Source organism: Myxocyprinus asiaticus, chromosome 30 (assembly GCF_019703515.2).
Source record: "Myxocyprinus asiaticus isolate MX2 ecotype Aquarium Trade chromosome 30, UBuf_Myxa_2, whole genome shotgun sequence".
In the NCBI taxonomy this organism is placed as follows: domain Eukaryota; kingdom Metazoa; phylum Chordata; class Actinopteri; order Cypriniformes; family Catostomidae; genus Myxocyprinus; species Myxocyprinus asiaticus.
Window position 1 is genome coordinate 21,553,332 of NC_059373.1, and position 13,773 is coordinate 21,567,104.

At 49.1% G+C, this 13,773-nt stretch overlaps 1 protein-coding gene across 1 annotated transcript; it reads left to right on the forward strand.

Annotated features, from left to right (window-relative positions):
* Nucleotides 1–281: 281 nt before the first annotated feature.
* On the forward strand, nt 282–1,897 carry LOC127421659 (putative nuclease HARBI1). The gene is made up of 3 exons (XM_051664785.1): nt 282–356; nt 1,380–1,503; nt 1,587–1,897. Exons 1-3 carry the CDS (start codon nt 282–284, stop codon nt 1,895–1,897), a joined length of 510 nt encoding a protein of 169 aa, XP_051520745.1.
* Nucleotides 1,898–13,773: the final 11,876 nt, after the last annotated feature.

The following is a 13,773-nucleotide window of genomic DNA, read 5'->3' on the forward strand; positions in this document are numbered from 1 at the left end:
ATGAAGCGGACTCCCCATCATGTGTGTGAGTCATAGCACAGAGAGAACTCTTTTCATAATTTTGTGTTCTGAGCTTCCTGGGGTGTATTCCAGAAATCAGGTTATGCAACATACCTGGGTAAGTTTACGGATAAGTTAACGGATAACCTCAGCTTTCAGTTCCAAAAGTGGAGGTAACTTTCAGGGTATGTAAGTAGCCATAGCAACTTACTCTCTGAACATAACCAGCTCCGGAGCAGGTTATGTTCCAGAGTTAGTTTGTTTCAGAGAGCTGACGGAGCATGGCGTGCCCTTTTGAAGAAGATCCAGTGGACGTGGAAGCACAGATTATACAAAATCTTTTCTGCTGTGAGAGGGTGATAAGACCACGTATAGATGTGTTTTCGTATCCAAATGAATATTTGCAGGAGCGTTACTGTTTTTCATGAGAATCGTTAATTTATTTAACGAATCTTTTGAAACCTTTCATATCCAACATGACAAATCGCAGCTCGGTGCTTATCACAGAGCACATTTTGTGCATTACCCATCGTTTTTTTTTTTTTTGCCACGGGGAGTTTTTTGTATAATGTGGGTGATGCAGAGCATGTGGGAAAGGCAACTCTGTGTAGGGCCGTTCGTACAGTATGCCTTGCACTCAAACGGTTCCTACACACTTCTGTGCAGTTCCCTGTCCTCAAAACATTTAAAGTCATTAAAGAGGAATTCCACAGAGTGGCGGGTTCATCCTTTCTATGATATTCTATGAGAGACCTTTTTAGTTACATATAGCACTTCATCTATCCATCCATACTGTACATATGTACACATCCACAATCATTTTAATTGTTCTAATCATCTAACTTTCAATTTCAGGGTTCCCAAATGTCATTGGATGCACTGATGGAACCCACATTCCTATTAAAGCTCCTTCAGTCAATGAAGGAGACTATGTTAATAGGAAGTCATTCCATAGCATCAATGTGTGTGTAACAATAGAATTTTGGGTGCTAAATCAATATTTAAAACATTAAATGCCACTCATTACTGGTCCCCACTAACTAGGTGTGGCAGCAGGGGCATGGTCAAGCATCTGTCCGGAGAGAGAGAAAGAGGTAAAGGAGCTTGCACCTGAGCTAGATTATGTTTAACATACAAGCAGCCACGCCACCAGCAGAGGAGAGAGAGAGAGAGAGAGTCTGGCACAAGGAAGGCCACGGTGCTCCTGAAGCTGTTGCGTTCAATCTGTTGTGTTTGTGAAGCTGATGTGTTTAAGTGACTACGTGCCTGTGAAGCTGATGAGTTTGTGAAGTTGTAAAGCATTGAAGTGGCCGATTAAAAGTCTTACCTGAGCCTGGAAAACCCGCTTCACTGTGTTCTCCTTCCCTTCTGCTGTGAAGTTGTTACACTTGGTAATATGTGATGCATCCCACCTCATCACAAATGTTGAAGCCAAATGGCCAGGGTCTGTACCCGATGCCAGAATTTTATGGGAGTCATCGTTGTGCCACAAATTTGAACAAGGTATGTTTTGCCTTACACAATACTCTGTTTTTTTTTTAATTTTTTTTTTTTTTTTATTTGTTATTAACTAACCACTATTATAGGAAACTTCAGTGGTTACTTGCTGGGGGACAGAGGGTACACCTGTCTGCCCTATATGATGACCCCCTACCCTGAACCTGAGCCTGGACCACAGACACGATTTAACCTGGCCCACAGCAGAACACGGGCCAAGGTGGAGATGACCATTGGCATCCTGAAGGCCAGGTTTCAGTGCCTGCGTGGGCTCAGGGTCAGTCCAGAAAGGGCATGTGACAACACAGTGGCATGTGTGGTTCTTCACAACATTGCCACAATAAGAGGTGAGAGGGCCCCCCCATCTCTTGATGAAGATGGTCAAGTGGAACCCCAGTGAACCCAGTGGACCAAAGAGATGGAAGGGTGGTACGGGATGTGATCTGCCAAAATCACTTTTAAATTAAATGAATAATGCACAAAGTGAACAGTCAAGTGTTTTTGTTTCTTTATTTCCTGTAATAAGACATTTGTATTTATTGCTTTACCATTCAACAACAAATGACAGATTAATCATCATTAGGCAAGTACAGTTCCCACCTTTAGCCGATGCTCCAGCAATTCAATTTCAAGTCTGGCCTTTTTTATGTTCAGCCTTTTCTCCTCCATTTGAAACTGTATAAGGTCCATCTCCATGTTACTTTTTCTTATTTGCCTTTGAAGATGGACCTTATACAGCTCCTTTGCAGGCAGCTAGGAACACCAAATGATAATTCAATATGATTGCTAAAGTCTGTAATACATATACAGACCAATTATTTTAAAAAAGACAAATGCAGAAAATTTCTCACACTGCTAAGATTCTGTGTAGAGGTAGATTGACCCTCCTCTGTATTGGAATCCCCAGCCATATTCTGTAACAGGACATTGACAAAGTTTTAATCTCTTTTGTTAAAAAAGGGAATGCACTGTATACCTCTACTGGCCTCCCAGCATTTTCATTTTCTAATTCTGTCACAGCAGAAGTGGTCTCTTCATCTTCATCCTACAGTGCAAATTACTAAGGATGTTTAGTCTAGCAAACAGAAACAATACCTAAAGACAATAATTACTTACAACTGTGGCAGGCTGTGCTGTTGCAGGAGGGTTCATTAATACAATGTGTCCAACAGCAACTGCAAGAAAATTAAAGCAGTAAGATACTTAATGTATATTCTCAAACAAATACAACTAATAAACAATTAGGAATATTACAGTATACACCATATGCAGTAAGATAAATTATGCATAATGCACAAGTGAAACAGTGACAGTAAAATGCATTCAGAATGCTTTAAAAAAAATAGTGACTGTTGATGGTTTAAGGATAAAAAAAAATAAAAATAAAAAAAACACTGAATTAGATTAGATTGTAAGTACTAATATGCTACACCTACATTTTACTAAGCCACTTGTATCATGGGAGGTAGCTGACTCTGATGAACTGCCCCCTGGAATCCCATCGACCACAGGTCGCCCTTGATTAAGGGACAGTGCCAGCTCCACTGCCGGAGTGAGTGAAGGTGGTGGTGGTCCGCCACCCGTTTTACGGGCCTCAGCCTTCTTCCAATTGGCTACATAGAACAGAAAGAAAACTTACAATAAAAAGTTGGCCAATTAGTATTTTGGTTACATTAGTTTAAGAAGTTTAGGAAATATTACCTTTTTGGAGAATGTTTTTATGTTTCATTTTGACTTGGCTAAGAGTTCTTTTGGCTCCAGAAAGATTACATCTGATAAAATAAGGTAATATATTACTAGCCAATGTACATTACTAAAGTATGTACAATGTTAAGAAATTGGAGGGCAAAAAGTAAATGCTTATCTATTAAATGTTGGTTTTACAACATGCCCAATAGGATCAATGTTCATTTTAGCATCGTAATTAAAGAGAAAATGGTATTTATAAATGTATAAACTCACACATTTACTCAGTTATTTTTTTGTCAAGCCAACTCTCTGTCCTTCGCCGATGCAGCAGTATTACTTTGTTATAATTGGCTTATATTCTTCATAAGCATGCAGTAACAGTAACTCGAGTGCAGCATCGGAGAGCGGGCTTGTCCAGTCGGAAGCAGAAGCCTCAGCTGGGCTTCCCCCTTCGGGGACGATTGCCCAGTCACAGGCCGATGCCGAAATGACGGACATGCTTTCCTGGGTGGCTGCGAGCGTTGGGTTAGAGTGGAACACAGACTCCCGTTCAAGATGCTGACGCAAAAACGCATTCTGGCAAGTGTCCGGCATCAAGATTAGTTCGCAGCGGTAGACCTGAAGGATGCGTACTTCCACATCTCGATCCTTCCTCGACACAGACCCTTCCTGCGGTTTGCATTCAAGGGTCAGGCGTATCAGTACAAAGTCCTCCCTTTCGGCCTGTCCCTGTCTCCTCACGTCTTCATGAAGGTCGCAGAGGCTGCCCTTGCCACGTTAAGGGAGGTGGGCATTCGCATTCTCAACTATCTCAATGACTGGCTAATCCTAGCTCACTCTCGAGACATGTTGTGCACACACAGGGACCTGGTGCTCTCACACCTCAGCCGACAAGGGCTTCGGGTCAACTGGGAAAAGAGCAAGCTCCTCCCGGTTCAGAGCATCGCTTTTCTCGGTTTGGAGTTGAACTCAGTCTCCTTGATGGCACGCCTTACGAACGAGCACACCCAGTCGGTGCTGGCCTGTTTGAAGGCATTCAAACAGAAAACAGCGGTTCCACTGAAACATTTTCAGAGGCTCCTGGGGCATATGGCATCCTCAGCGGTGGCCACCCTGCTCGGGTTGATGCATATGAGGCCGCTTCAGCACTGGCTCCAGACTCGAGTCCCGAGATGGGCATGGCGCCACGGGACACATCACGTGGTCATCACGCCGGTCTGTCACCGTCTTTTCAGCCCTTGGACCGACCTCTTGTTTCTACGGGCAGGTGTTCCTTTAGAACTGGTCTCCAGACACGTCGTGGTCACGACAGACGCCTCCAAAACGGGCTGGGGCGCTGTTTGCAACAGGCACGCAGCCGCCGGCCCCTGGACGGGTCCGCGACTTCATTGGCACATCAACTGCCTCGAGTTGTTGGCAATTCTGCTCGCCCTGCGGAGGTTCCAGCCGTTGATCTAGGGCAAGCACATGTTAGTTCGGACAAACAACACGGCAACGGTAGCATATGTCAGTGAGCCTACTTGCACAGACCCTGTGCAAGGTCAGGGAGAACGAGGAGCAGGTCATCCTGGTAGCACCCTACTGGCCCACCCAGACGTGGTTCTTGGACCTCATGCTCCTCGTGACAGCTCCCCCCTGGCGAATTCCCCCGAGGAAGGACCTTCTTTCTCAGGGACGGGGCACCCTCTGGCACCCGTGACCAGACCTCTGTTATAGGATTACCTGCGGTGGTAGACACAATCACTCAGGCTAGGGCCCCCTCTACGAGGTGCCTGTATGCCTTTAAGTGGCGTATGTTTGCTAAGTGGTGTTCTTCCCGACAGGAAGACCCCCATAGATGCGCAGTCGGATCAGTGCTTTCCTTCCTGCAGGAGAGATTGGAAGGGAGGCTGTCCCCTTCCACCTTGAAGGTGTACGTTGTCGCCATAGCAGCACACCATGACGCAGTCGACGGTAAGTCCTTAGGGAAGCACGACCTGATCATCAGGTTCCTAAGAGGCACCAGGAGGCTGAATCTCTCCAGACCGCGTCTCGTTCCCTCACGGGACCTCTCTGTAGTTCTTCAGGGTCTACTGTGAGCCCCATTTGAGCCTTTGCAGTCAGCTGAGCTTAAGGCACTCTCCTTGCAGACTGCCCTCCTGACTGCACTCACTTCCATCAAGAGGGTAGGAGACCTGCAAGCGTTCTCTGTCAGCTAAACATGCCTGGAGTTCGGTCCGGGTTACTCTCACGTGATCCTGAGACCCCGACCGGGCTATGTGCCCAAGGTTCCCGCCACCCCTTTTAGGGACCAGGTGGTGAACCTGCAAGCACTGCCCCAGGAGGAGGCAGACCCAGCCCTGTCGTTGCTGTGTTTGGTGTGCGCTTTACACATCTATTTGGATCGCACACAGAGCTTTAGAATCTCTGAGCAGCTCTTTGTCTGCTTTGGTGCACAGCGAAAAGGAAGCGCTGTCTCCAAGCAGAGGATCACCCACTGGCTCATTGACGCCATAACTATGGAATATCATGCCCAGGACATGCCGCCCCCTGTAGGGCTACGAGCCCATTCTACCAGGGGTGTAGCAGCTTCCTGGGCCCTGGCCAGGGGTGCCTCTCTAACAGACTGTAAAAGATGAAGTGAGGAGCAGTTTTTCCTTCTTCAGGTCAGGCTTTATTTTCCCCTCTTGGCGACACCAATTTACAGTTTACCTTCACACACTAACCTACCACACACAGCTTTCATAAACAAACTTTTACTACTAGAAAAATCTTTGCTCGGCTTTGTCGTATCCAGTCTCTCTCTCGACTGAGTGTTGTGTCGCTCTATTTATGCCGCTCTCCCCGTGCTCACTGAAATTAGAGACAGGTGTTAGACATAATTTAGCTCAGGTGTAAGCGCCCTTACCGCTTTCTCTCTCCGGAGAGATGCTTGACCATGCCCCTGCTGCCACATATCCCCACCGCCTGACTCAGGCCGGGGCGACATCCGGCCTGCCTACCACTCCCCCCCATTCCTGGAAAGGAAGTTGGCGACAGCCATCTGTGCCCCTGGTCTGTGGACCACCTTGAACTTAAACGGCTGAAGAGCCAGATACCAACGGGTGATCCGGGCGTTAGTATCTTTCATGCGGTGGAGCCACTGGAGTGGGGCGTGATCCGAGCAGAGGGTGAAGGCCCGCCCCAGCAGGTGGTATCGGAGTGTGAGGACCGCCCACTTGATGGCGAGACACTCCTTTTCCACGGTGCTGTACTTAGTTTCCCTTAACGAGAGCTTACGGCTAATGTACAGCACCAGGCGCTCCTCCCCCTCCACCACCTGCGAGAGTACGGCCCCCAGCCCCCTCTCTGAAGCATCTGTCTGTAAAACAAAAGGGAGAGAGAAGTCAGGTGAATGTAACAGTGGCCCCCTGCAAAGTGCGGCTTTAACTTGCATGAACGCCCGTTGACACTGCTCCGTCCATTGGACCGGATCTGCAGCTCCCTTTTTAGTGAGATCAGTCAGCGGGCTGGTGACGTCTGAATAATTAGGCACAAACCTTCTATAATAGCCAGCAAGCCCCAGGAACTGTCTCACCCCCTTTTTGGTCTTGGGTCTTGGGCAGGTCGCAATCACTGCTGTCTTGTCAATTTGGGGACTCACCTGCCCGTGGCCCAAGTGGAACCCCAGATACCGTACCTCCAGCCGTCCAATCGCGCACTTCTTCGGGTTCGCTGTGAGTCCCGCTCGACGCAGCGATCTCAGAACCGCCCTCAGATGTTGCATATGCCGCTGCCAATCATTGCTGTAAATGATGATGTCATCTAAATAGGCAGTGGCGTAAGCTGAATGTGGCCTGAGGATTCGGTCCATGAGACGCTGAAACGTAGCCGGGGCTCCAAACAAACCGAACGGAAGTGTCACAAATTGGTGTAATCCAAACGGTTTGGAGAAGGCGGTTTTCTCACGGGAAATTGGTGTCAAGGGGATCTGCCAATAACCCTTCGTCAAATCCAATGTCGAATAAAAACGAGCACTGCCCAACCGATCGAGCAACTCATCAACGCGAGGCATTGGATAAGCATCAAATTTAGACACCGCGTTGACTTTCCTGTAATCCACACAGAATCGCACAGACCCGTCGCTCTTAGGCACTAGAACAACTGGGCTGGACCAATCGCTGTGGGATTCTTCTATTACCCCCATATCAAGCATCGCATCTAATTCTTCCTGAACAATTTTCTTTTTGTGTTCGGGTAGTCGATAGGGGCGGCTACGTACCACCACCCCCGGCTCGGTCTCGAGGTGGTGATGGATGAGGTTTGTACATCCCGGTAGAGGGGAGAACACATCTGCAAACTCCTGTTGCAACTTGGCAACCTCCGCGAGTTGGCTCGGTGAGAGGTGGTCTCCGCAAGTGACCGGGGTGAACTGTTTATGTTTTGAACTCACCTCCGGTCCGAGCTCCGCCTTCTCGGGAACCACCGTAGCCAACGTCACGGGGACCGCCTCCCTCCACAATTTTAGGAGATTGAGGTGGTATATTTGACGTGCGTCCCCTCTATCGGTTCGTTTAACCTCATGATCGAGATCTCCCACTCGTCGTGTGACCTCAAAGGTTCCTTGCCATTTGGCGAGTAATTTAGAGCTCGATGTGGGAAGCAATACAAGCACTTTATCTCCCGGTGCAAATTCCCTTAGCTGAGTTCCCCTGTCATACAGTCGGCGCTGTCGTTCTTGAGCTTGGAGCAAATTCTCCTGTGTTAGTTGCCCCAAGGTGTGGAGTTTTGCTCTAAGATCAAGAACGTACTGAATTTCATTTTTACCGTTTGAAGGTCCTTCCTCCCAGGCCTCTCGCATTACATCAAGCACGCCGCGTGGGCGTCGCCCATACAGCAGCTCGAATGGGGAGAAGCCAGTGGAGGCTTGCGGGACCTCTCGTACTGCAAATAACAGGGGGTCGAGCCATTTATCCCAATTTCTAGAATCATCGTGCACGAACTTACGAATCATGTTTTTGAGGGTTTTATTAAATCGTTCCACCAGGCCATCCGTTTGAGGATGGTATACACTGGTGCGAATCGATTTAATATTTAATAATTCGTACAGTTCGCGAAGTGTTCGAGACATAAATGTTGTGCCCTGATCGGTGAGGATTTCTTTCGGAATCCCCACCCGGGAGATTATTTTGAATATTGCCTCCGCAACACTGCGTGCTGAGATGTTGCGAAGAGGCACGGCTTCTGGATATCGCGTTGCATAGTCCACTAGGACCAATACAAAGCGATGTCCGCGTGCTGACCATTCTAATGGCCCGACGAGGTCCATTCCAATTCTCTCAAAGGGGACCTCGATCAGAGGGAGAGGGCGCAATGGCGCTTTTGGGGTGGCAGGTGGGTTAACCAGCTGGCATTTGCGGCATGCCGCACACCACCTGCGGACATCGCCGCCAATGCCCGGCCAATAGAAACGGGCTATTAGACGGTTCAGTGTTTTCCTTTCTCCTAGATGACCTGCCATGGGATTATAATGAGCCGCCTGGAATAGCATTTCCCGACGGCTCCTTGGAATCAAAAGTTGGGTTGTATCCTCTTTGGTCCGAGTGTCCTGTGTCACTCGATACAACCACTCATTTATAATTGCAAAATAGGGGTATGAAAGTGCGATGTCGGGCTGGAGTCGTTGACCATCGATGACTCTCACTTGGTCAAAGGCGTTTGAGGGTTTCGTCTCGCGACTGCTCCAAAGGGAAATCCCCCTCAGGGAATTCCCTGAGAAGGGGAGGGGCTGCAGCCTCTCCCCCTCTCTCGTCATCATGACGTGGAGCTGTCGAGGACGGCCCCGGCTCCGCCTCCCTTGCCAGAGCATCGCACATCACACATCTCCCTATTTTCACACAGGGCCCATCCGCGCAAATTCCCTTTAATAAAACTCTGAAATCAGGCCAATCAGTCCCCAAAATCAGCGGATGGGTGAGGCGGAACTAACCGCAGCCTCCACTCTATGCTTTTTCCCCTGAAATTTAATTGTCAGGGTCACCACCGGATACTTGTGAATATCCCCGTGTACACACTTCACCTTCACCGTTTTGGTTGTGACCAATGCCTCGGGTTGAACCAAGCATTGGTGGATAGTGGTTTGATTACATCCGGTATCCACCAACGCTTGGCGAGTACCCCCCTTGACACTTACCGGTATCCGGTACGCTCCGGCCCGGTCGGGGGCAGCCTGTGGGAGGTCATAGACCCGCACCACCATTCCCAGCTCCATCAGAGGGCACTGATCTCGGAAGTGGCTCGGGTCTCCGCACCTCCAGCAGGTCGGCCCAGGCACTATGCCCGCACTTGCGTCGGCGGGTGCCCCCCCCTGAGGGGGAGAGCGGCGGGGCATTGGAGTAGGGGAAGGTGTCGCCTCCCACACCCGGGGAACTGGTCTCAGGGGCTGAGTTCCTCCTCGTCTGCGTGGGGCAGGAACGGGACCTGGAGAGAGAGCAGACGAGAGAGAGAGGGGAGGGGGAAGAAACAGAGGGAGGAGAGAAAATGTAGGAGGGATCTTCCGCCCTCGGGATCGCCGCCATGTGGTTCTCCGCAAGTCGGATGGCTTCCTCCAACGACGCCGGGCGGTGGCACTGGACCCACTCCGCCGTCCCTTTTGGCAGTCGAACTATAAACTGTTCCAGTACCACCTGGTCGATAATTCCGTGGACGTCGCGATCCCCCGCTAACAGCCATCTTCGGCAGGCGTCACGGAGCCGCTGAGCAAAGGCAAACGGGCAGTCGGAGCTTTCCAACTTCAAGCTCCGGAAGAGTTGATGACTTTCCTCCGGAGTGCGACCAACCCGTTGCAAGATGGCTCTTTTTAGATCTCCGTAGGCCAGGAGGCTCGACGCTGGCAGTTGTTGAGCCACGAGCTGGGCTTCCCCGGACAATAGTGGGATCAATCGAGCTGCCCATTGGCCGAGCGGCCAGCCCCAGATCTCGGCGGTCCGCTCAAACAAATCCAGGAAGGCCTCGGGGTCGTCCGTCGCCCCCATTTTCTGTAATGCTGGCGGGGGTAATGGCGTGGGTGTGTCCGGGGTCGCAGCTGAGGATGCCCCCTGGCCGAGGAGGCTCCGGATCACCTGCCGGTCCTCAGCTTGAGCATGCATGAGCTCGACAAACCGGTGGTCTTGATCTTGTCGGAGCTCAAGCAGCGTTTGTTGGTGGTTCTGATGTAGGCTGGCGAGTGCTTGGAGGATCTCCGCCAACTGGGAGGACTCTACAGGACGACCACCATCCATCTTTGACCCAAACTTCAATCCCGGGTTTCGGCACCAGTGTAAAAGATGAAGCGAGGAGCAGTTTTTCCTTCTTCAGGTCAGGCTTTATTTTCCCCTCTTGGCGACACCAATTTACAGTTTACCTTCACACACTAACCTACCACACACAGTTTTCATAAACAAACTTTTACTACTAGAAAAATCTTTGCTCGGCTCTGTCGTATCCAGTCTCTCTCTCGACTGAGTGTTGTGTCGCTCTATTTATGCCGCTCTCCCCGTGCTCACTGAAATTAGAGACAGGTGTTAGACATAATTTAGCTCAGGTGTAAGCGCCCTTACCGCTTTCTCTCTCCGGAGAGATGCTTGACCACGCCCCCGCTGCCACACAGACATTTGTAGAGCAGCGGGCTGGGCAACACCCAACACTTTTGCAAGGTTCTACAACCTCCGGGTGGAACCGGTTTTGTCCCAGGTAGTGGCACGCAATACAAGCGGATAAGCCCGGGATAGCCGGTCGGGTGTATCGCTTTTTTAGGGAGTGGAAAAAAGAGAAGGGGAAAAGAGGCCACGACTGGGTTAAGCCTGTCTCTATCTCTTGGGTAGTCGACTTGTCCCCAAAAAGGACCGTTCGACACTCATAAATATGTTGGGGGAGGTTACGTGTCGACCTGGTGTGCTGGCTACGAGGCACACAGTAGTCTGCCCACCACACACCGCCAGTTCACGTAACACAGTTCAGCCAATTGTGGTGTTTCGTATAGGGACCCCTAGTGTCACTACATCGACACAACGTCGAGTGAGTGACAGATAGGGAACGTCATGGTTACTTGTGTAACCTCCATTCCCTGATGGAGGGAATGAGACGTTGTGTCCCTCCTGCCACAACACTGAACTACCCGCTGAAATGGCCGGACCTTATATCGGCTCCTCAGCATAAAACCTGAATGAGTGGTTGCATACCAGCTCCTTTTATACCCGTATGTCCAGGGGAGTGGCATGCAAATACCACTCGTCAATTTTCTTTGGCCTTTTATCAAAGACCAGAGGTGTCTCGGGCTCCCAGGATTGACCCCTAGTGTCACTACATCGACACAACGTCTCGTTCCCTCCATCAGGGAATGGAGGTTACACAAGTAACCATGATGTTTCAGTGCCTTATGGAAAAGATCCTCAGACCGCACACGGCATATCTGGACAATATTATCATTTATAGTTATGATTGGCAGCGACATATGCAACACCTGAGGGCTGTCCTGAGAGTGCTGAGACAGGCGGAACTCACGGCCAACCCAAAGAATTGTGCAACTGGGTGGGTGGAAGTTAGGTATCTGGGGTTCCACTTAGGTCATGGGCAGGTACATCCACATGTTAACAAAACCGGAGCGATTGCAGCCTGCCTGGCGCCCAAGACCAAAAAGGAGGTTATGCAGTTTTTGGGGCTGGCTGGCTACTAACGAAGGTTTGTGCCTTGCTACTCTGATGTCACCAGTCCGCTGACTGACCTTACTAAAAAGTGGGCTCCCGATCCAGTCCTTTGGACAGAGTCGTGCCAACAGGCTTTCCTTAAGGTAAAGTCTGCACTGTGTGGGGGGCTGCTTTTACATGCACCTGATTTCTCTCTCCCCTTTATTTTGCAGAGTGATGCATCTGACAGGGGGCTGGGTGCGGTGCTTTCACAGGAGGTGGGAAGGGAGGAACGGCCAGTGCTATTAATTAGTCACAAGCTCTCCTTCAGGGAGACAAAGTATAGTACCATTGAGAAGGAGTGTTTTGTGATTAAGTCAGCTGTTCTTACCCTCCGCTACTACCTGCTGGGACGGGCCCCCACCCTCTGTTCCGATCACGCTCCTCTGCAGTGGCTCCACCACATGAAGGATACTAATGTGTGGATCACCCGTTGGTATCTGGCTCTTCAGCCCTTTAAGTTCAAGGTGATGATTCAGATGGTTGTGGCTGACTTTCTCTCCAGAAATGGGGGGGAGTGGGCAGGCCAGATGTTGCCCCAGCCTGAGTCAGCAGTGGGGGTATGTGGCATGGGGGGCGTGGTCATGTGTCGGTCTGTGGGAGAACGGTAAGGCTCGTCACCTGTCTCTCATTATATTGATGGTGGAGGGAGACCTGAAAAGGCTCGCCAGAGCAGCCACGAACAGTGCTTTCATTTATACCATATTTACTTTTTTAACGGTTCCCTTCGACTGTGTGTAGCTGAAAATTAAAAGACTGACCTTGAACCTGCTTCATTGTCTCCTGACTCCTCCACTGCCCACGAACTCAGATCCTTTTCACATGGACAAGTTCTCTTTGTTTGTTGAAAGTTTTGGCTAGATGCAGATCAACTCAGACTCCTTGGCTCCGGTCCGCATCCTTGGTTTTAAGTCATTCAGCGTCGATAAATGTAAGATTTTTCTGCCCATAAGATCCTACATTACATATTTTAATAACGGTCCATATTGTCTCTAAATATAAAATGTATTAAAAATATATCTCTAAGCAAGTTAATATAAAATTTTTAAAAAGTTACTCGATATTATTACACAGCTCTCTGGAATACTTGATTCTGATTGGTCAATGGAGCCATCTAGCGATCTGATATATCTCAGTAACAACCGCCCATTCACGTACCAGACCATACCAATATTTCATTTGCATCTATTTATTTATTTGGCAAGTAGTGTTGTAATAAGATGCATAACAAGCAGTTAGACAGTGTCACAGGCTAACCTGATGATATTACAAATCAACATTTGACACACACATGCACATCTCACTTACACTGATTGATGCCGGCATTTACGATCTTTTTAAATCAGAAATGTGTTATGTGATTGTTTGTGGTGTTAAGTAACTGTCATTGTGTTAGTTGGTTTTGTGTTCTTGGTTTTGTTTTCTTTTCTGTACAATCAAAATACATATTCAGATAAGGCCACAACACTTGAAGCATCAGTTACCTTTATTTCATGAAAAATTTGTTGGGCCTCATGTATTCAGACAGAAGACAAAGGCAGGCCTAACACAGTCGTAAAACCTAAATCAGGCCCCCACATACCAGGTCATAAATCTTACTGATAAAAACTGCACCAAAATCAAACAAAGGGAGTCCAAAACATACTACAAATCCCATGAAGCCTTGCTCACTAAAGGATCGAACTCTCAACTCCTATTGGATGAGGCACACAACAGAACGCACCTCAACCATGACATCATCAGGAGTAGAAATACCGGGATTTGCTTCCAGCAACTTTGCTCGCCATGTGCAGACGCAGCTCATCGCTGCTCTCAGGTGCAGCCTCGTGGCACAAGGAAGTAACGTCCAACTTGAAACTGTGGCCATACAATCTCCATCTCACTGGACGAGTTGAGATTACTCTGT

What these genes read in the sequence shown, in the direction of transcription:
- LOC127421659 (XM_051664785.1), top strand. Translation starts at nt 282, where the DNA reads ATGGCGTGCCCTTTTGAAGAAGATCCAGTGGACGTGGAAGCACAGATT. An exon ending in ATCTTTTCTGCTGTGAGAGG is followed by an intron (nt 357 to 1,379) that starts GTGATAAGACCA and finishes TCTGCTGTGAAG; the next exon opens with TTGTTACACTTGGTAATATG. An exon ending in GTGCCACAAATTTGAACAAG is followed by an intron (nt 1,504 to 1,586) that starts GTATGTTTTGCC and finishes CCACTATTATAG; the next exon opens with GAAACTTCAGTGGTTACTTG.